At 37.9% G+C, this 24,361-nt stretch overlaps 1 protein-coding gene across 1 annotated transcript in view; it reads right to left on the minus strand.

The window, feature by feature from the left end:
* Positions 1–12,353: 12,353 nt before the first annotated feature.
* Positions 12,354–24,361, minus strand: part of kcnk3a (potassium channel, subfamily K, member 3a) — a 37,022-nt gene continuing 25,014 nt past the window's right edge. The window contains exon 2 of the mRNA XM_020924227.1: positions 12,354–13,258. Coding sequence (XP_020779886.1) covers positions 12,354–13,258 — 905 coding nt within the window. The remainder of the gene's footprint in view (positions 13,259–24,361) is intronic.

Raw genomic sequence — 24,361 nt, forward strand, 5'->3', positions numbered from 1 at the left:
AAAAACCTTTAAAAGTGCAGACTCATGCTCTGAAACACTTTGTAGCCTGACTGGAAAATGTCTAAAGTACCATTTGCATCTAAGAAATGCTGCAGCTGCAATAATATTTTTCTCTGAAATTGTAGGACCAAAAAAAAAAAAAAAAAAAAAAAAAAAGAAAGAAAGAAAGTTGGAAATTGGCTGTTACTTAGACAAAACTGTAGGGTGTTCAACAACAGGCATTTTACAAAAAGAAGTGATGATGCCAGAAGATAGATTGCTACTGATGATCTCCTTAACATTAGCACCAATAGTTCCCTAAACATCTTTTAAAAAAGCGAGATGGGACTGAGTATGTGGGGCAGGACAAGGGTTTTAATTTGTCAACTCCCTGTGAGCACAGACAGACACAGGCTCAAACTAACTAAAAACAGCAGAACACTGTGCAGTTTGGCCAAGGTTAAACACAGACGCAAGTGAAGATATGTTGACTTAAATAGCAGCAACCTTATTGTTAAAGAATAAAAGGAAAAGTTCTCACATCTCACTTGTCATTTCTAAAGTGCTGAATAGAGTGGGTTTAAACACAGAACCAGCTGTTTTAAAAAGAATACGGGGTTTGTTGATATTTTCTAAAATTAGGCCTAAGAAATGTTTTGTTTTTTTCACTCTTAACAATGCTTTGATACAGTCTCCAGCAGTCTTTAAGAATTTAAGATACCTCCAAGTTATCACTTTTCCACCTGTGCTCCGCTCGACAGCACTCGCGCCTCGCTGCACGTGTCGCTTCATTGAGCCATGGCTCTTGTCTGGGTTTGAGACTCATGGTTTTCAGTGGAGCAACATTGTCCAATACATCACAGCAGGTTGAAATGAAAGAGTTCATTAAATCGTCAGTACCCACAGACGCACCCGGGTCAGCAGATTCCGTTAAAAGAGGGGAAAAGATGATCAGCGGTCTCTAACGTTATAAAGCGACTCTGGCATACAGGAGCAGGCAGCCTCATGTCACTGTCTATCTTAACATCAAACATGACAGGACTATGGTCAGAGAATACGACATCACCTGTTAGATGATCTTGTGTAATCCTTAAATTACGCAACACCTTATTTTTCCATGTAACAGTGTTACCCTGGAAATCCTTAAAGTAGGTAGTATTTTCAGTTACTAATTCATATACTTTTTATAGATTAAAAATAATGTACATCTTTTGTGAGCGTTTTGTGTACTCCAAGTAGTTTTTAAGGTACAGTTTACACTTCATTTTCCCCATAGGGAAGTGTATCCTGTGCATTTGACCCATCTTTCAATGTCAATGGGTAATTAAGAATACAAATAAATACCCATTCAGACATTTTCAACATTAGGAAATATGTGTTATACTTTGTGTTATGTTTTAAGTTTTAAGTCAATCAGCCTCGTGTTCAGTCGCCAGTGTCACCACAAATACAATTTTAAGTCAAATTCATGAAATGTATATTTTTACGAAACCATTAGTGAAATGGCTCAATCCAACTATGCTTTGTTCAACAGAAGCTTTGTTCCACAAAGAGGGCGATTTGACACCTGTTCTACAATTATATAACATTTTAAAGGAAATGTTCTGTCTTTAAGTGTAGATAGTGATGAGAGAGGGAAAACGCCATGCTGGCTGCTAAGTGGTTTCAGACTGAGAGAAATGAAATGGTCCAGACTACAATATAGAGCAAGTAAATGGAACAAGGCACATTGTAAAGGTGAACTCTGATGGTACGTTAGTGGGAGCTTTGCGGCAGAGTAGATTAACACCTATAGAGCGCTTTAAGTCCTGATATTAGTCCAGGAGTCTTTATTTTGCCCAAGATCTGTCCTTAGTCTTAGTTCAGTTCCATGTCTTCGGTTCTTACTCCTGACTTACAAGTGTTTTCTGTCTTTCTATTTTGTATTTGTTATTCAAGTAGTATAAAGATGGGCTCTGTAATTTCTCTGGAGGGGGAGTCTCTGTGTCCTTGTTAGAGCCCGACCGATATATCGGTTGACCGATATTATCGGCCGATATGAGCAACTTTAGGCATATATGCTTCCTGATAGGGGCCGATATTTCACGTGGGCATGTTATACCTCCTTATAAAGCTTAGACTCTCTACATTCTGTTCATTTAATCCAATTTACAGACAGATAAATGTCCTAATATGTGGCTCCACATCAGTATTTATCTACGGAGTCATTTGTCTGTGTGTGTCCGTACTGTCCCTGAACACACCACAGAGTCGCGTCACTCACGTGTGTTTGTTTACACCTGCAGACACAGATCCAAACACTGAGATTATATTCTTTTTACGGACAATCGGTTTGAGTCTGGATTAAAAGGACATTTATTAGTGCAGACTTGTGATGTGAGGAGGAGCCTGTATGAGCGGTGAGTGTTGGAAATATGTCGACTCTGAAGCTAGTTTTTGTCATTTGTTATGGGTTAGCTGCTGTAGCTCCCGCACATAAACAGGCTGTTTTCTATTGGTCTGTTCTAAAGTGACTATATTGGCCGTATATTTGCTACTGGACCTGCACTGATATGTAAATGAGCTGTGAATAGACGTGTGAATTATGACATTTGCGCATATAATTAATTACCGCGGCGCGCACGTATTTACGGCTAAAGGCTAATAGCGCTACTTTCTTTACTAGTTATGGGTCCGTCGCGAACGAAATGACTCTTAGAACCGGCTCTTTGAAGGGAACGACGGGAGCCTGATCCTTATTGGGAGCCGTGTTTTCTCTTTCTCTCACTTTTTTTCTCTTCAAGCCGCGTGCAGATTCATGGTTTGACAGCGGCAGCGGCTAAAAACGAAACTTTGAGAAATTTGCGTGTACGTAGGATTAAAAAAAATAAAAATAAAAAAAACGAGCATATTTGACTGTAGTTTAGCATAAAATAAATAACTCCCGGTTTAGTCCTTTTTCAGTCCTGGTTTAGACCTGGTTCAGTCCTGATTCAGTCCTGCTTTAGACCTGCTTGCAACAAAACAATCTGAAGAGCCACTTGGGAGCCAAAAGAACCAGCAGCTTTTAGTGAGCCGAGCCAAAAGAGCCGGTTCTCTAAAAAGAACTGGAATACCCATCACTAGTGTCTAGAATGTGATGCAAAAATGCCATTAAGCCAACCTACTGTCTGTAAATATGATGTAAAGAGGCAGAATAACAATATATGTTGCCTAAATAAACCCAATTTTAAATCCACCAGAGCCAAACCTAAGTTTTTTAAACAATTCAACATTTACAGTGAATTTTTACATCACTAAATATATCGGTGATTATATCGGCTATCGGCAGCTCCAACTCCCATTATATCGGTTTCATATCGGCCACAGCAAAATCCATATCGGTCGGGCTCTAGTCCTTGTTGTATTAATTATAGGTCTAAAATATCTTGCATGCATGTGAGGAGGCTTGCTTCTCCATGGATCTGACTCATAACTAGACTTAGTGCACATCCTGCTTGTCTCCATGGAGATAGATAAATTCAATGTCATATTATGGAACATTACAGTCAAACCATATAGACCACAGTATAACAACCAAGTGGCCAACCTGTCACCAGAGTGGTCCTATAGAGAACATTTTAAGACCAAAATGAGGAGCCTGACAGCAGCAGTTGCAGAGATATTTTTTTTATACAAAATTAACTGCTACTTATGTTTCCTCCTTTTATATAGTGTTATAAGTGTTCCACTGTCACCAAACGCAGGTCTAATGTGAATCCACTGTCCTCTTTAAATCAATGTACAGATGGCTCACCTAATAAATGACACATTACATTATAGATTTTCACTCTAAATAACAAGCAACAGATTAACTGTGATGCAAGTCTCATTTAAACACATTGATTTTTGTTAACTTAATACTTCAGATAATTGTGTGTTACGTTAATAAAACCTTACGCAACCAACTCACTCAAAAATGTATTAGTCGAAGGTATTGTATTTTCTGGTGAGGCATTCAAGAACAACATTCAACAACATTTTGTATCTATCTGACAAAGAAGTTAATTGCAAAATTAAACACAAAAAAATCTGGTTTGATCAAGATTAAGGCTGGGCAATACTGGCAAAACAAAAAAACAGAAAAGCTGAATGGACTACAAAGAAGACATTTTATAAACTTTATATATTTATTTTGGAAGATTATGTTTAAAGCTGAAGTACCCAACTTTTCCCCTACAAATACTGCTTTGCTTTTCTGTCTGGAACTGGCGAACATTTATTTATTTATTTTTTTTCATAGTTAGATTAGATAGTTAGTTGGCGGGTGCAATTCCACCTCCCACAGACGAATGCTGTTGCTGTGTCCTTGGGCTTTGACATTTATCCTTCCTTGCCCCAGTGTCTATGTACACTGGTGTATGCATGTGTGTGTGAACGGGTCCTTGATGTAAAGTATACTTTGGGTACCTTGATGGTGGAAAGGTGACCTGATTCATCAGCCTGTTTCACTTTGGAGAAACCGTCTGACCTCACAGCGTTAGAATTCATTCGCTCGGCAATGACTTTCGGGGTTTTTGCAATCCGTCTAGTGTATTCCGATTCCTGACCTAGTCGCTGAAGAGAAATGAAATTGAGCGGAGGCACTAGGTGGCACCAGCCTGGCTAGTGGTAAGGCACGTGGTTTAAAAATCAGGTACCTCAGCTATAATTGTCTTTTTTTAGCTGTCTTTTCTAATCTAAGAGACAACAGCTGTTATATTATCCAATGTTTCATGTATCTTCTCAAATCTCTAATCAAAATGACTAGACTGTGATACGAGTAGACAGAAAAATAGATGAATATGGGATGTTTTTTACCGTACCAGTTTGTCCTGTTTCAAGGAACTGCAGCCTGTCACGTGTCATTTGTCCCTAAACTCAGCCAGAGGTGAATTAGCTGATTTCTTATTAAAAATAATTACAGGAGTATTTCTATTTACATGTTGTTTACATTTTGTACGATAGGGTTTTCAGTGTTGAGTGCTTTGCTTGAACTGTGAGCTGTGCAATCATGTAATCAATTATGAGAAGTGGTCTTGCAATTATTGATTGATTGAAGTAGTTTGAGCAATTATAACAAAGGAGACCATAATGGCTTTTTAAAGTTGTTATAAAACTTGATTGTAGTTCTAAAGTAAGAAGTATATTGAGTCTAAACAAGAAAAACTAATGAAATTGTATAATAAATTGAGACACAAGAGCCCGTCTTGAACTATTCCTTAATGTGTATTGGAACTGGACCCAATTTTTTAAAAGAACCGAATCATTTTCTTTCTAATTTTGATGCATTTTCGGCACAAACGTCAGCACAGAAGCAAATTAATAATAAAAGAGCCAGGCGTTTAAATGGCTCCCACAGAGCATCACTAATCCTGAATACTAACATGAAGCAAAGTCTAAAGTCTATAAAAAGTAGTATACACCACAGTTGCACCACAGTTTGAGAAACCCCAGTATGACAGACATGCAGGCTAACTGATACATGTTTTTAGTGATTACGTAAGAAAATACTATAGTCCTTCGGGTTACACATTGACTCTCCAAAGGCTCAGATAAAAGGATGTCCAATAACACAGGAAATAACACATCAATATAAACCAGCACACTCCAGACTACATCCTCCTTGTCTGATACTGCATTCTTTAGACATCACATTTGTACTATCTATCTTAAAGTAAACAGGATATGCGTCAGGTTGACAATAGATTTTCCTGATTTTGTTTACTGAGAAACCAAAGTGCTCAAATAAATAAAGTGAATGCATGAATTGATGTGCGAAATGTTTGACTGTTTCTCATCTGCAAAAGAATCTAGCAAAGTGGCATTCATGTGACGGGGCTTGCTTTCCCTTAGATCTAACTCGTCTCCATGGAGATACATGCGTTCAATGCCGTATTGTAGAACAGCACATCATATAGAGCAGGGGTCTCCAACCTTTTGTGTCCGGTGAACTACCTTTACAGAATGAAAATGCCAAAGAGCTTCTCATTTTAGCGGTTGCAAGAAATTGAGTCGATATAAGAGGGGGAGCCTTAGATGTTGTACAGTTAGATGCCTATAAAATATAAACCTTTACCCATTTGTTAGTACACAAAGTTCAAAATAACACATTTACAGTGGTAATTAATCAAATTCAGTTATTCAGTACAATATGTGTAATTCAGAAATCCTTCGGAGAGCTACTTATAAGAGAGTGAAGAACTGCTGCAATTATGTAGTGTACCTTTAAAGGTTGAAGTTAAAATATAAGATGTGATATGGATTTGAGTTTTCTGCTTGTTTTGCAGTGTCTAATAAAAGCATGACAGGGAATCTCTTCAAATGAGGGTTGATATGAGCCTGGTAGGCACAAAGTTAATTCTGAACACTGTTTGTAAATGACAGGTTTAAATCGTCTGATTCTGCAAAACCTCTGCAAATGCCTGGTTCTGTTTGACATTCAGGCTAATTTGAATTTCCATTTCACTTCGGCTTGAATAGCGGTCCCCTAAATGAGTTTTGGTTTCCATCTGATTTGCAACATCTTTTCAGTCTCACATGCAAAAACGTCATCCATTCATAGCAGATTGTTCACCCTCGTACAAGTGCATTGGTTTCTGCATTCGTTTTACATAGGTTATTCTCAGCACGTGTTATGAGTCTGCCCCGTAGACTAACACAGAAATGGACAGAGCTAACATGCGAGTTGCTGCATTCCAAATAGGAAGTTCACATGCTGGCTCTTCCAGTTCCTACTGACCCTGACTCCCACTGACTTACATTAGAATATCTCCCCTCTCTCTGTATCCACTGCTGTGAGCCTCGTCATTTTGGTCTTAAAATTTTCATATTAACCTACTCTACATGATCCTGATGTTTTTTTTTTTTTGCTATTTTGTCAGTCAGAAAATCCTGTTCATAATATAGAGACTGGCTCCAATTTCACCCCTGTAACTGTTTCATTTGAGAGGCACTGAATTCTATGGGTGACGTCACACAGTCCACTTTTTTACACAGTCTATGGTCTGCCCAGAAACACAAGGCACTGTGGCTTTAATAATTTATCATTTCAGGGGAGATACGGTACTGACCTTGTGCAGTTCTCAGTTGCAAAGTATAAAATATGAGGCATGTTTATAGTATAACTTAATAACATAAACTGAAAAGAACTGTTGATACATCCACAAAGGCACTAGCACAGAATATGTTGCCTCAAGATTAAATGTTATCTGATATGTGTAGTAATAACAAAGTGACTTAAGTAAAAAAAAAAAAAAAAGAAAAAAAAGCAGACGTTTTATTTATTTATTAATTTGACTGCTCACTACATTTTTGACTTGTATACTCCACATGGTTTAAACTCAATAAAAAACATGCTGTCATACTGAAAACACATTTTCAGGGAGCCCATTTAGGTTTATTTTCTATTTGTTGGATCTGGCAACCCAAAGTCCAAAATTGTTTCTGCTTTCTGATTGAACAGTTGCCATGTTAACCAAAACTCAAAATGTAAATATATTATTATGATTATAAGTATGATTATGATTATGATTATTATTATATTTTTTTATTTTTTGTATTTGTGGATACATAAACACTGTTACTCTTATCGGTAAATATAATTCATTCTTAAATTATAATCTGGGGGCATATACTGTAGGTCCTGTGCATGAGATATTAATGGAAGCACCACCTGCTTGTCTTCATGGAGGCAGATACATGTTCATGCAACACTGTGGAATATTTTAAAACATTAACATCTCCATGGACCCTCCACAAGACAAACTACACCTTTAAAGAAAACACCTGTACTATCAGCTAATACAATGCAGAATATGAATGAAAATAAACTGTAAAAGTCCACTGCCAGAGAGCATGCCCTCATTTACAATAGTTAAGTGTGATGTTAACAGTGTTATATAAATTCAGACATGCAAGTCCACCCTGCTCTGCTTAATAATTCATGACACCAGCACTGTACGGTACACTAAATCATGTTAGCACGCTGCATATATATATACTTTACACAAGCTGAAAATCCATGTTCTTAAGGGTGGCTAGACGAAGAACATGAACCAAAAATAGCACCAGGACTTAAACATTTGAATTTTAATAATATGTATAAAGTAGTTGAAGGGGCTGCCACTGAGAAGCTCATTAGTGAATGGAAAAAACCTACACACTGCACAAGAAGGTAACACAGTAACAGTAACAGCAACAAAGACGTGGGACAATAGCGCACTGTGAGTGGAGCTAAGCAGGTGTCCAGGGGGCTGTTGTTTTGAACACTGTCAACAAACACACCTTATTAAGAGTGTTTTAAGATGTTTAAAGGTCCTATATTACACAAAACTGACTCTGTTGTTGTTGTTATCTCATCAAAAATACATTCAGAGTTGTGTTTCTTTTTTCATTCATGTTCAACTTATTATTAGTTTGTCTGCATCTCCAAAGCTCAAAATGCTGTCTTCCACCTTGTGATGTCATGAAGAAGTTAACAGCTGCCTTTTACCTTTTGTTCCGTAGAGATTGGCAATTCCAGGGCTGAAATCAATCATCCAAATGATTCTAGTGAAGGTGCTTGGAGTTTAAAAACACAGCTCCAGGTATGTATGTGATGAGGAAACAACCTTACAGTATAGATCAGAAAATACTGTAATGTCGATTGTTTCATTTTCTTTCATTTGCAACCTTTACTGATCAGTTTTTAATCATACAGCTAACTAATTTGAAGCAGAGCAGATAAATTGTAAAGAGCAGCATGTAGTAGAAGATGGCACTAATACTAAACTTCAGCTATGCCTAACACTGGTTTCATTAGTATGTTAGACTTAGACACAGAGCTGGGACCAAGTCGCCATTTTGCAAGTCTCAAGTAAGTCTCAAGTCTTTGACCTCAAGTCCGAGTCAAGTCCCAAGTCAAAGGCAGGCAAGTCCAAGTCGAGTCTTGAGTCACTGGCCCACGAGTCCAAATCAAGTCCAAGTCATCTACTTTGAGCTTGAAGTCATTTTGAGTATTTAAACCAAAGTACCAAATATATCATAGGTTTTTGCAGTTAATATAATTTTTAAACTAAATTGTACTTAAAAAGTCTTGGTATATTTATATATAAGAGTTGTAGAAATGTAAATTTTTTCTTTTTAAATGTTTTGACAAGAGTATAAATTATTACGGTCAAAGCAGAAAGACTTAAGATTTAAGAGTGCTTAATAACAATTCTTGTCAGCTAGTCTAAGCCTCAAGTCTTCTCAAGTCATAGGGCTCAAGTCTGAGTCAAGTCCCAAGTCAGTGACCTTCAAGTCCAAGTCTAGTCCCAAGTCTTTGTCTATTTTAGAGTCAAGTCTCAAGTCCTAAAAATAGTGACTCAAGACTCAACTCCAAGTCACGACCTGCAAGTCCACACCTCTGCTTAGACAAACTTAATCATCTCACACAAATGGAGCAGCATTAATTAGTCTGAATCTGGCTCGAGAGCTAAACTGGAAAAAAAACACAAGAAATTATAATGTTTTAAGTCTTTTATTGTTTTCAAAATGAGAGCATACAGTGAATGTACAGTCACAAACGGAGTCCCTCTTTCACAACATGAGAAACAGTGACCAAAACGATAATAAATAAGATCTCTCCAATTGAAAAAAAGATTAACAAAAGTGACATAAAACATTGACAGTAAAAATGGAGAAGATTAACAGTTATAACATTTCAACAATAAATCTAAGAATTATTCTGGGTTTAAATACGGGCAATAAATGTTTGCTTTATCTGCCACCATAAAATGTAATGTATTTTATGTGAATCATGTCATAACAACAGCGGAAAGGCCTGAGCATAGGACCGAACAAGTGTAAACCATGTCTTAAAGCTGCACTATGTAATGTTTCTCGTGGAGTAATATTGCATTTTCCTGAATGTTGCACAGTACGGCATTAAAAAAGGAGACGCAAATGGCCCCCTTAGCCAAGTTACAGGTCAGATCTGTGGAAAGGTCAGAATGCATGCATGGTTTTCAAGGTATTTTTAGCAGTTAACACTAACTGTATAAATGCAACACAGAAGTTTAATCCCATACTGTGGAAAATTCGTAACATAAAATCTCCATGGACACAAGCAGGTGGCATACTTCACATTGTGCTGGTACATAGTGCACCTTTAACCAGATCCGAGCTCTTTCCTTCAAGATCAAACAAGCAATTATTTTAGAGCTAATCTAATCAGAAATGTTAAAAGCATGTTCTGGTGCATACGCCTGCTCCATTCTAAGACAACATGGTAACTAAATGTAACCAAGGTGCCGTGAGTCTTAAATAAGACGATAGCTACATAAAATCCTCAAAGCACTCGAAAATGGAAACGCAATGGGTTGTGATTTTTACAATTTTCTGTCATTCAAAACTTAAAGACTTAGAAGTTTTATTGAAAAAATATCCCTATCATTAATGTGTCCTAAAACAGTATTTACACCATTTTATTAAGTTACATTTACTGTCATCATTTCCATATTTACAGTTTTACTGCACTTAAATCATTTCTCAAGGGTTTCTATATACATCTATATACAGTCATTTCATAAACACTTCTCACAGTGAAATGTATTCTATTCTAATCATAAAGACTTAATATGAATATAATATCCTGCATTTTGAGGGCGCTCTGAAATGTTTTGCAAAAATAAAGCAATGTAAAAACTACATCTAAAAAATAATTCATAAATATTTATTTTAAATCATGCCCGATCTATTGTTTTGGCTTTGAAGTCAAACTAACTCTGGGGTAAAGAAATAGTTTTGCCTTTAGGTTCATATTTTATTTATTTTGGTGTTGTTTTGCTTGGAAGGGCCTCTAATTCAAGAGGGCATTCTCTGACCAAAGTTCATTTTGGCAAGAACAAATGGCATACAGTAATACAGTACAACATTAAGTACAGTACATAATATTTATTCACTTTAAACTGCTGGAAAGCCTACTCAAAGATTCATATTATAACCTGACCGCTTAGTAATTTCAGTCAGCATTTTTGACTGAAAATCTAGTGCCGCCACCATAGCAACATCTCAGGACTAAACATCAAATAGAATTTAGTTATTGATACTTTGCAGTGGCATCACATTGGACACACACACTGCACGCATGCGCAAACATTGTCATAAAAGTTTTAACATCGTCTGAAAGCTCTAGCCTGATTCATCAGCCGGTTTCACTTTGTAGAAACCATCTGACCTCGCAGCCTTAGAATTCGTTCACTCGACGGTAGGCAGGTATTTTTTTCATTTATCCAATTGCTCCCTGAGCTAACTGGTATAATAAGCTTTTCCCAAATTCCTTAGGAAGAAAGGCAATAATGTCTTTCCCCTTGATAAAATTCACCAAACATTCTCTTTGTTCTGGCTTTAAATCCTCAATCTCGGGAATCGTTGCCAACACAAAATGTATGGCTCTTGTATGGGTTTTTGCAATCTGTCTAGTGTATTTTGACTCCTGACCTAGTTGCTGGAGAGAAATGAAACTGAGCAGAGGCACTAGGTGGCACCAGCCTGCTATGAAAGCTCAAGAAAATACACAAAATTGATTTAAACAAGACATTTTCAAGAGCCTGTGATCAATACTGTATGAGTGTTCATGGTGCTGTTTGGTGTTTGATTTTCAACAAAAATTGTGAGACTGACAATTAAAAAACAGTTGGTCAGCTCTGGATAGTCAGCTTTTGTTGAAATAAAGCTCAGATTAAACCCTAACGGAGCTTCAGACAGAGCAGTACCATCAACTGCAAAGTATCAATACTATGTCTGGAATGCTTAATATGTGCTGGTCCCTCAAGAAGCAAACCACATAAATAAACGATTAATAATAAAAAGAGGGGATTTAAATAAGAAGACACTGTTAATAAATACTTCAACTATTATACCCCAGTGTGCTTCAATGTTGGATTTCTGCATATCACTTATCTAGATCCACAGGCATCTGCTTTGTATGTTTGGACTAACAGAATGCCCTCATAAAACATTCAACTTACATTTTACTAGTTAAAAACGATAAATAGAATCATTTGGGTTAAAAGAAGCCATCCATTCACCTTTCAAACAACTCGGTTTTCATAACAAAAGAAGTTAATTTATCAAGTGAGTAAAACACCTCATTAAAAAAAAAAAATCTGAATTACTTGTATTGTCTAAAATAACCATCTGATGTCTTTATTGCTTCTTTCGTAAAATGGTGACAATTATTTGCACCATAGCATAGAACAGCTTTGTCCAAAATTGTCCACTTCACTACTGGCGAATGCTGCCCCCTCTGTCCGTAGGAGGTATTGCATCCTTGCTCAAAACCTGAAAGTCTCTCGGCTTGGACAGATTCAGAATACTTAATGATCAGAAATAAGTTGTCAAATATTTACAGATCAAATTGAACTCCTTCTCTTGTTGAGTCTTCTATAGGTGTTGATACTCTGCAAGCCGGTGGACACTGAGCTAATGGCTGAATGGCGTTGCAGACTGCACACGCAACCGTTAGAATGTAGCGTGTTGGAATACCCATCGCCTTGTTCTATGTCCGAAGTTGAGAGGTCTCTAGGGATTATCATTGGGATTGAATACTGCAGTTTCTCCCTACTTTTATACCAAAGACATGAGCACATGGACTGGAAATGCAGGACTTCCGCATATACATTTCGAAGCCCGCGACTGGCCGCCCCGCTCGCGCTCACCCCGCTAACGCCCCCGCAACCAGATGGCGTGGACAGAGGTGACCCAGGATCCATAGAGCAGTGCACGTGGCCCGCTTGTCCATTATGCGCAAGCAACGCTCTTTGCTCGGCGTCCCTTTTCTCATCTTCGGCATTCATCGTCATAAACCTCAACACTGCTAAGTTGAGGAATGCGCCAATCACGGCTAGTCCAGTCAAAATGTAGATAAAGCTAAAGGCTACGTACTCTGGCTGATTTTGCAAAGCCTGTTCATTTTGTAACGCCACATAGTCCCCGAATCCAATAGTGGTCAATGTTATGAAACAGTAGTAGTAGGCGTGAAAGAAGCTCCATCCTTCAAAATGCGAAAAGGCCAGCGCTCCCACACATAGCGTACTCATGCAGGACACGAATCCGAAAGTGACCATGTTGACCATTGAGACTTCTGTGCGACGCATTCCCAAGCATTTTTTGAAGCGACGGAGGAGGTAGCGTACAAATGTGTTGATGCGTTCGCCCACACTCTGGAACATGACCAGGGTGAGGGGGATCCCGAGCAGAGCGTACAGCATACAGAAGGCCTTTCCTCCATCGGTACTGGGCGCGGCGTGGCCATAACCTGCACACAGAGATAAACAGGAGGCAGTGTTAGTGAGGTAGAACTGATGAAATATCCACGAGGAGAGCGGGGGGTCTGGACTGAAGGAGCTGCAGGGAGAGGACATTGAAAGGTCAGCAGACTCGTATATCGTACTGGGAGTGAAATGTGAATTTTGGCTGCAACAATATTTCAACATTGCGTCACTGAATCTGTTTGCACCTGGCAACCCAACGAGCTTAGAACCAGAGGAGATTCACCTTTATCTAAGGGTGCATCCAAAATCACCCAGTTTGTTTTCTGCACAATGGAAATAGAGAATATTCCATAGTATGGCATTAAACATATCTCTTTGAAGACAAACAGGTGACCCCAGTTTTTTTTTTTTTTAACAATAAAAACACCCTGAATAAAGGTATAAGATTAATGGCATTTAATTCAGTGGCTCATTCTGGATGTTAAAAATCAAAAACTTCTTATTTTTCTGACCCCAGTTGTAATTTGACCCATGATATACAGCACGTGCATGGTCAAGTCTTGTGTAGCTGTGAATAATTTAGTGATCCTCTCCATCCCTTTGGAGAGGATCAACATCAGGAGAGTGTGCACACTTGATCAGACCTGGACATGGGACAGCAGGAGGAGCGCTCTAGTGTTTGGATAAAGAAGTCTGGAGTAAATTAGTTATGTTAATGAACCTAATTTAGGAAGCAGTCCAACTCCTGACCTTTTTTATTCTGCTTTGCACAATATGATAATGTCCAATGTGCTGAATAACGTACCTATGTAAATTTTTTGGTCCACAATTTTAACATTCACTTCTTTTCTCTTCCCCTTGCACAAGGTCAATGAACAATTACTGTGGTCAACAGCGCTGACATTATTTGAAATGTTGGACTTATGTACCTTTTTAAAATGAATCACTGGCATTGTAGCATAATCTTTTCTTCATGGTTTTGTCATTATAATGTTGAAGGTACAATCTAATAATATCAGAACTAAATTAAAGGCAAAAATAATGTAACTTTTCCATAAGATTACAGGATGGAGCTTACGTCAGTCTAGGATCGTCAACAACAAATTTGACCCAGCTACTAATCAATACTAACTGATACTGAAACTAGATAGTTGAGTTTTAGAATGATTTTCTTCACATCAAAATACAAGAGACCACAGACTAATACTAAGAAACCTTCTGCTTTGTGATTAAAATGTTCGTTATGGTATCGACTATAAAGGAGTTTGAAATTTTAGTACTTATCATCACACAATAAAACATTTCCATAATATTCCAACATCTTAATTCAATCTGAACTTTTTCAATTAACTATTCTGACACCATCCCACAGGACACCTCTCTCATGTGACTCCATTATTATCCAATCTACCTCCAACCTGCTTCTGTCAAAGATCCTATATCTCATTATAACAACAGTGCACGTAAGCGAAGGGGTTGACCAGTCCACCTAATGCAATTACAGCTGGAGATGATTGAATTTAAACATTATTGTCATCACGATCTGTGTCTTTGAAGCATCTGTCCACCACAAATTAGTTTAGTCCTTCTATTACTTTTGTTGTCTAAAATAGGGTTGTTGAGATAGTCAACTTAACAGACTCACAATAAAGAGTTATTCAAAAGTGTGAATGAAACATAACACAACTCTGAATATGATTTGATGAGGTAATACCATTGTCACTATGATTCATCACTATGGTATTGAAATCTGCATTTTTCCTACGTTATGTAAAAGGAAAAAACAACATGACCTCTACACTTAATAAAAGCAATCGTTCTAATTTTGGCAGCCAATACATCACTTGCATTAACTAGCCCTTTCACATTGTACACATTAATATTAACTTGTCCACTGTGTTTGCCTAGAAAATGATTTCATTTTGATGGAGCTTATTTGAAATCATATTACGTCAAGTCCATTAACAGAACAGCTCCATAAAAGCCCACAATGCAATGTCACGATGGACTAAAATGGAAACATATTTGAATTGTGTATTAGGAAAATGAAAAATGCAAGGAGAGTTGAATTTTTTTTCTCATTTATAATTATAACTAAAATAACATTGCAAAGTCTTCATAGAGGTCACAATATTAGTATTACATGTAATGTTTTGTTTTAAAACACTTTGCTGGCCATTTCAGAAAGCAGCACTTTTTAAAAAAAAGGTCTGTTACTTGTCTCCATGGATATGTTATCACCTGGAATATTCCTTGGATGAATAAAGCATAAATACATACCTTAACAAAACATATATGTCTTACTGTGATCGGGCTCACCACTCCACAGTTCTTATCTGTAACTTAGTCTAGTGGTGTCAACTGCATGTCTCATTGCAGTTAGATAAGTTTAATGCCCAACTGTGGAACATTCTGTTAGAAGCATCAAGATCTCCCTGGAAACGAGAAGGCGACAGTCACCCTACCAAAAAAGTTTGGTCTACATAGTACAGTAGCAGTGTGTAACTTTCTTAAGGCGGCAAGTCATTCCATTGAAAAACACATTTAAAACTATACTTAGGAACACATATTATCAGTGGAATATTATTATGAGTAATCCTTTACTATCTGTCTAGATCTCCAATGTTCAAAATGCTCTTTTCCTAACTTGTGATGTCATGGGAATAGTAGTTTTTAAGTTAGCAGCTACCTTTGCTCAAACTGGCAATTCCCCATAGTCAGGCTGGCGCCACCTAGTGCCTCCGCTCAATTTAATTTCTCTCCATTGACGAGGTCAGGAATCAGAATACACTAGATGGTTTGCAAGAACCTCAGAAGTGCAAGTCCGGGCACCAGCCAATCAGAGAAGAGCAGTAAATTTGGTGTTGGCAATTATTCCCAAGATTGAGGATTTAAAGCTGGAACAAAGAGAATGTTTGGTGAATTTTATCAAGGGCAAAGATGCTATTGCCCTTCTTACTACGGGAGTTGGGAAAAGCTTAATATACCAGTTAGCCCTGTTAACGGCGCATACATACGTCACGACCAAATAGCAGCAATTGGTTGAATTAAAAAGAAAGTACGCGCCTACCTTTGAGCGAACAAATTCTAATACTGCGAGGTCAGATGGTTTCTACAAAGTGACACCGGCTGATGAATCAGGCTAGAATATTATAGCCAAAGGAACAAAAATTCCCATGGAGACTAGCAGCTGGAGGGCAATTTTTGGCCAAAAAATTACACGGCTGAACTTTAAAATTTTACACTTTTTAATCCCACGACAACTCTACAAAATCCTGCACATTTGTTTCTCATCGTACGCAGTAAGACAGTTGTCCTCCTCATCATAAAAGCTGTATTATGTAACTTGACAAAGCTCTCAGCATGTTGTGCAGGTGAGTGTAAGCTGTCAGGGCTTCTGTCACTCCTGGACACATTGAGGGGACAGATTTGTGGATGAGTGTCTCCGTCTTTACTGTTGGACAAATCTGAGAAGACAGCTACAAGTAACAGACTCAGCACCTCTTGTTCATTACAGTGTGAACAGAGGAGAGGCTTTGACAGTGACCGGGCTCTGGGCAGTTCTGAGGTTAAGGTTAAGGTAAGGTTTTCCACTGAAATATTTTTATTAAATAAGTGTATACCTTTTAAATAGGTCATGTAAAATAAAATATTGTTTGCTTTGGATCAGTATAAATAGTTAAATGAAATAATACATTGCACTGATATCTGTATTAGTATTTATTCAAATCTGGGTGTATGAAATGTGCCTTAATAATCCATATTAATGTTATTAGCAGAAATAGTGGAGTTGCAAGATAAGACAAGCATGTGCATCACTACTGTATTCTTTGTTTAGGCTGAAGCTTGCCTCAGACATATTGCACCAGAGTGACCAAACAAAAGAAAATTCACTTCGACAAAAATATCACAAACTGCAGCAATCAAAAATACAAACACAACACAAACAATCTTGCTCAATCTCGTCACAAATTACTCATTGCCAAATTTTGCTCCTTGTATAAAATCTATATATAAAATCACCTGCTGCACCATATTTTTCTACAAATGCAATACATATTCCAATGCAATACACTAGAGCCTTTCCTTTGTAATCCTGTTTGCTTTATCTGCCCATCTGTTTGTATTCTGTGTACCCTGTCTTAGTGAATAAAGGCCTCATTAGTAGCATTAATTAGTGTTAGTCGGGAACACATCAAAGACCCCTCTCCCCTGTCTACGGCGCTCCCTCCTGTAGCTCCATCACATTTACATTGATTGCTGAACAGTTTGTCCTGAGCAAAATCACCAGGAACACAATCCATTCATCTGGCACTTCTACTTTGACAGATAAGTTACAGGCCTAGTTAAACACAGACCGAGAGTCAAACACACCGGAGACCACACTTACAAATCTAATTATGGTTTAGGTAATGGGCTCATATTCTGATTTATGTTGTTTCCTTGTCACAAACACTGTTTCATTCACACTTCTGACACACAAACCCTGCAAGTTTAGCCTTCTCAAACACTGAAAACAGTCTGTTCCACCTTGTGATTTCATCTGGTACTCCATACACCTTCATTAGAATCATTTGAATCATTTCAGCTCCAGGAATTTAGCCTGATTCATCAGCCCATTTCTCTTTGTGGAAACCACCTGACCTCGCAGCATTAGGATTTGACGGATGGTACTCGGGTACTTTTTTATCCAACCAGTCACTGCTATTTGTTCATGACGTACGTAATGCGCCAAATCCCGTAGGAAGAAGGGCAATAACGTCTTTCCCCTTGAAAAAAATCACCAAACATTCTCTGGCTTTAAATCCTCGATATCAGTAATTGTTGTCAACACAGAATGTATGGCTTCGTCTACATCCATCTCGACCACTTTGTTTACTGTTGTGCTGTACCACAAAAGGAACCCAGACAGGCGCTTGAGTTTGACGTCACGGCTTCACAGCTCTTCACTGATTGGCTGGTGTGCAGTCAACAACGTCTGGGGTTCTTGCAAACCGTCCAATGTATTCTGATTCCTGGCCTAGTCGTGGAGAGAAATGAAATTGAGCGGAGGCACTAGGTGGCACCAGTCTGGCTAAAGGGAATTGCCAGTTTGAGCAAAGGCTGCAAACTTAAAAACTACCATTTCCATGACATCACAAGTTAGAAAAGAGCATTTTGAACTTTGGAGATGTAGACAGATAGTAAAGGATTACTCAAACATGTCTGAATGGAACAGAACTCATCTCCAGGCATGTTTTAGATAATATTATAATGGCTTAAAACTCACAAGAGTCAATTTTGTGTAAAACAGGACGTTTAAAGTTGCAGATCAGTGGAAAGGTATTTGGTTAACTTTATAATTTGAACGAGGGACCTCTTGTGTAACCTCATATTTCGCACACATTGTATTAAAGATATGGCCAATGGGTGGAGATCATCGGAACACATAGATATAGAGCACATAAATAATATAAGTTCCTATGCATTACATTTCAAAACCTTGGTCACTTCTACTGTGTAAACCGTTGGCTTCACTTTTCTAAAATATGTTATTTTGTTTTTGATGACATTTTTCTTTGCTTTTTTTTTTTTTTTTCTGTATAAACCATGAGCCAATATTATGAATATACAATGGGATGCACATATGTTTTAAAGTACTTTAAGACGTAAGACTGCACCACAGTTTCTTTATGATGAAAAACCTCAGCTTATTCATCTACCCCTCTCTCTCCTCCCTCTCTCTCCTCCCTCTCTCTCTTCTCCCCTTCTCTTCTCTCTCACAGCCCCCTCTCTCTTTTTCTCTCTCTCTCACTCTCTCTGACTGAACAGTGAATGTTAATGTCTTCAGACAGAGCTGCCCTGAAGACTGCGCTCTGCCACACGCTTTAGTACAACAATACCCAGCTCTGAGGACACAGGGACACACATGGTACAGAGACTTCTGCTACTCTCAGAAGTTATTGTCTCTGATGTCACTGTGGTAAGACGCAGTTTGCACTCCTAATGTTGCAATTAAATGGTGCTATTTATTAAATACTATCAAATCACACACAACCTTTAACACATCAGGGGGCAGAAGCTCAGTGTGAGACGTAAGATAATATTATATAACTGTGTTAAGTACACTTCAAACATGAACTAAATATAAAATACTGTTTAAGTACATTTTTGGTATCTTTTATTGTACTTCATTTTTGCAGTGGATGTTTTTGATTTGAGAGCATGTATTTGCACTTACTCACTAAAGATTTTTGAGTTCAAGTCTCAGTTTTAAGCAAACAATAATATATAAATAATACAAATGACTACAAATTGATTTCCTTTTTCTTTTAACCAAAATCAGAGCAATAATTTATCCACACCACTATACTAATCTTAAGCCACATCTTTGCTCCATATTTATGAAAATTAATAATTTATTCATTGACCTCTGTTATCACTAATGTATGCACTCTTTATGTTTACTGTGAAGTGCTATTTTATCATTTTATCATCATTTTATCATTTCCATATTTCACATTTTCATTTTCATTCATAATTTTAGTCTTCTAAATATGTAGGACACTGATGGTTCTTCAAAGTCTTGGTTACATCATTGCTGATTTACATTCACATTTACATTTTATCACTCTTTGTCCTTGAGAGACATGTGAACACAGGAACGCCCAATATTTTACCACGGATTAGTCTCCCAAGATCAACATTATTAAAGTTAGACCAGACTTTCACCTAAATGTGATTTGACGTAAAAGCCAAGTGCAGAGCTTTAAGCTGAGTAAGTGAAGTGGACTGTCCCGGGACATAACTTTGAGAGCCGTAGAGGTCAGTAAACACACCCCATCCTGAATTTCCTCTCGCCACGTGTGCCCATATAAAGACATCTCCATTCGTCCAAATACAGGTGTCCATATTGGAGTGTCCCTCAATGACGTGAACCCTATCTATGTTGAAATTGCAGAGTGAGGGAGCGAAAAGGTTCTGAAGGTTTTTGTCCTTGGTGCAGCCTAAACTGTTCCTTTTATCTCCAGATGGGTGATAGTGGGACCCATGTCAGGAGAGACTTGGAATTTACTATTTCCACAAATTATGTTTCAGACAATCTTGAATCTTGGATCTCCCACCAGTGAGAGTAGTTCACAAGCATTTATCATGGACAGACAAACATTAATCTTCATTTGTTTTTTTTTTGTTTTTTTTTTTTTTTTTATTCTTTATAAATTTGTCCAATACTAAATTGTGAGTAGAAGGCAGTTGAAAATGTGCTCTTTTTCTGTTACCTAAGTACTTGTGACATCAGAAGACTTCTGGGTAAAGTGGGACATAATTCTAACTTAAATGAATACAGCTAACGTGCTAGCCACAGCGCTTCAAATAGGGAGTGAGCATGGGCACGTTTCAGGTTCTATCGACTCCAGCTCCAGTTAACTTTATATTGAAAAAATGTTGCCCCTTTCTCCGTAACTGCTGCTGTCAGGCTCCTCATTTTGGCCTTAAAATGTTCATATTAACCCACTCTCCAGGATCCTAGTGTTTTTATTTCACTAATTTGTCTGTAAATCAATTCCTATTCTTATATGGAACTCGCCCCATAACTGCCAGCCTCGGTGAGTTTCATTTCACTGGATCTGAACGTTATGGGCGATGTCACTCTCCCACTTCTTCATACAGTCTGTGACTGACACTGATCAAATCTGTGCAGATCTACCTAACCTCAAACAAGCCTAATTTAATCATAAATAAAACAATATATCAAATTTGTAATACTTATTTAAAAGTACTGTAGCTTTTTTCCAGTGCCTTCTTATTTCCCCTTGAGATTTTTAGTCAGATTATCAACTATAATTTAACATCTTGCTTGGATTATGACCAGAAAGAGTATCTCAGACCAAATAGACCTTCCAACTTAGTGTAAAGTCTCCACTCCTGGGCGCAAAAATTTCTTTACATCAAGAAACCATTGATAAACAAATTCATACACCAGAGCACGAAAACATTTGGAGCAAAAGCACAACAACACACACTTCTGGCAATTAACATAATTATTGGTGTTTAATTTATGACATCTGAAACTCTTTTGCTGTGTATTCATCAGGCACAGACAGTTCAGATACTACTGCTACTTTTTACAACACAGACACCTCAACCTCCCCACGACCTTCTGATGTTTACAGAAGCACTTAAACACACCATGGGACTGCTGCATATAGTCCTATAAGCCATGTCCAACTAGCCCATCTGCACTGAACCCTCAAGTGAAATATTCTGCTAGAAATACGGCATGTTTGAAGTGATGGAGTGCAGAAGGATTACCAAATACAAATGTTATACGAAGTTTTGAGTAAATGTTATGATAGGGGAAGATGGATGACAAACTGGAAGCCCATTCAAGAACAAGAAAAAGTGTGATGATTTAATTTTCCAGTGTACACAAAGAATCCTCCACTACACATCACAGCCAGTCCTCTGCATTATTTCACACCAGGGGATAATATGACAAAAATCATGATTTTCTAGAGGCAAGATTAAGCTCTTTAAGCAGATAATAGTTTTGTATTATATAGCTTTATATATGTTTATAGACGTAAATTGTGTAAATGAAACAAAACCCAACTCCAGGTATGTTTTGGATGAGGTGACACTCACAGCATAAGAAGTTGGACTAATTCAAAGAGTGGGTGGGGAAAAGTGTCTATGTTTGAGCATAGAGCTACATTTATTTAGTATTTTTAGTATTTAAATTTAGTATTATTATTATTTTTTCTTTTCCACTGCCATATTTGTTTTAATCCCCGCAATTGGCTAATACCAGTGACCAGACTCATATCTTCATAAAGTATTATTGGAGAAGTATGTTTTCCGGATTCCAGACGTCTTGGCAGTTCTAACCCATGATCCAATTTCACATTCCTCATGCATGCAATAACAACAAAACTGTCCAATATTTTTGCATTACTTCACTGTCTGAAGACTGAGGATTACATAACCATCTCTTTATATCAATAATGATTTTGAGGACAATAAACGGACATTTCAAGAGCAGAACAAAGAGATCAGACAGAGGAGTGACCAGGATATATTAATCATAATAACCCCGGTGTGAGGCAAAGGAAGCAGTCCTCGCCTGGTCCAAGCTAACTCATTTACCCCCAGCTCCAGCTGCACGTATGCCCACAGCCTGTGCTTTCATATGGGCACAGATGGGTCCTCACTACCCCTCCCCACTCTGGTTCAGGGCAAGGTAACCATTCACACCAAGTTCACCTCTGAAATGGAGAGACAAAGAAGTTTCTATCAATCAGGTACACAACTTTTTCTGCTTGTTTCCGTGGAGATGTTATGCATTTATTCAATATGGCATTAAATGTAGCCATCCCCAAGGAGACAAGCTAATGACGCCAAAAGGATAAGGCACAGGTCAGATCTGTGGAGAGATGACCCTGCATTTTTGAGCAATGAAAACACCTGTAATGGACTAAATGAAGGTAGGTAAGTTTAATATTCTTACCCCTCAAAAACATACCTGAAGTTGTGATTTGTTTCATTCATATATCTTTGAGTAAGCCTTATTATTAATCTATCTACATCTCCAAAGCTCAAAATGTACTCCATTCCACCTTGTGATGTCATGTAGTGGTAGTTTTCAAGTTAACAGCTACCTTTTACTAGTCAGGCTGGCGCCACCTCCTCAGTTTCTGCCTCCGTTCAATTAAATTTCTCTCCAGCGACTAGGTTAGAGAACAGACGGTTTATAAGAACCCTGGAAGTGGTAAACTGCGCACTGACCAGTCAGCGAAGAGCTGTGAAGGCATGACGTCAAACTCAAGTGCTTGTCTGGGTCCCTTGTGGTACAGCACAACAGTAAACAAAGTGGTCGAGATGGATGTAGACGAAGCCATACATTCTGTGTTGGCAACGATTCTCGCGATCGAGGATTTAAAGCCGGAACAAAGAGAATGTTTGGTGAATTTTATCAAGGGGAAAGATGTTATTGCCCTTCTTCCTACGGGATTTGGGAAAAAGCTTAATATATCAGCTGGCCCCGTTAGCGGCGCATTACATACGTCACAACCAAATAGCAATGATTGGTTAAATTAAAAAAGTACCCGCCTACTGTTGAGCGAACGAATCCTAATGCTGGGAGGTAAAAAGCCTGATTTAGCAGAAAGACACTGGTAATTCTGAGGCTGACATTATCCAAATGATTCTAGTGAAGGTGTGTGGAGTTTAAAAACACAGTGAAGCACTTCCTGTATTACCACATGACATTACAAGGTGGAACAAAGTGTTTTCTGTTTGAGAGAAGAACTCAGCCTAAATATGCTGGGTTTGTGTGTTAAACGTGTGAATGAAACAAAATACAACACCAGGCATGTTTTTGGTGAGGAAACAACATTATAACATAAATCAGAAAATAGTGTAATATGGGCTCTTTAACTGAGACAATATATTTTTTCTTCATAACTTGGTTAAACTTAAAGGCATTAATAATAGTGCTGTACATGAACCCATAAAAATATAAATGCCAACAACAACTTAGTTAACAGAAAGTGAAATGCACTACTTGATCAAATGTTTTCTCACCATGTAAGCGTGAACCTGCTGAATGCGTTTACCCATGTACAAACAGAATTAATATTGTCATTTCCAGTATACCTCAGTCTTCCTGTTTCCACCCTCCCTGTCTCATGTCTGTGTCAAGCGTCTGAAAAACTCCTATCAGTGCGTATTTGCAAAGCTGCTCCAGATCCTTTTTAGGGGATGTGAGAGAAGACCTTGGCAGGCCGTAGTTTTCCATGAGGTCAGAGGGACAAACATTTAAAGCAATGAGAGATCTCCAAAAAACAGTTGGTCTAATTACATAAATTACATGAGATATAAAGTGGGGAGCTTAGACGCGCTTTGAACATGCCCTGCACATTATACAGTGACATGTAGAGAAGAGGGAGAGTTCAAACAGGAAGTAAAAGATCACAAGGGAGATGATGGAGAGCCTCTAAGAAGATTCTGTTTGTTTAAGTACATGTTTTGCTCTATATGTGAATGTTATATAAACCTACTATAGGCAGATGTTTTTTATTATTTTTTTAAGTATATATTTTGAGTAAATTCATCACACTATGAAGTATGTCTGAGCTACAACAACAAACAAATACTTAAAGATACAA

The sequence above is a fragment of the Boleophthalmus pectinirostris genome, unplaced genomic scaffold, assembly GCF_026225935.1.
Source record: "Boleophthalmus pectinirostris isolate CB_2022bp ecotype Guang Dong unplaced genomic scaffold, ASM2622593v1 HiC_scaffold_13, whole genome shotgun sequence".
Classification (NCBI taxonomy): Eukaryota; Metazoa; Chordata; class Actinopteri; order Gobiiformes; family Gobiidae; genus Boleophthalmus; species Boleophthalmus pectinirostris.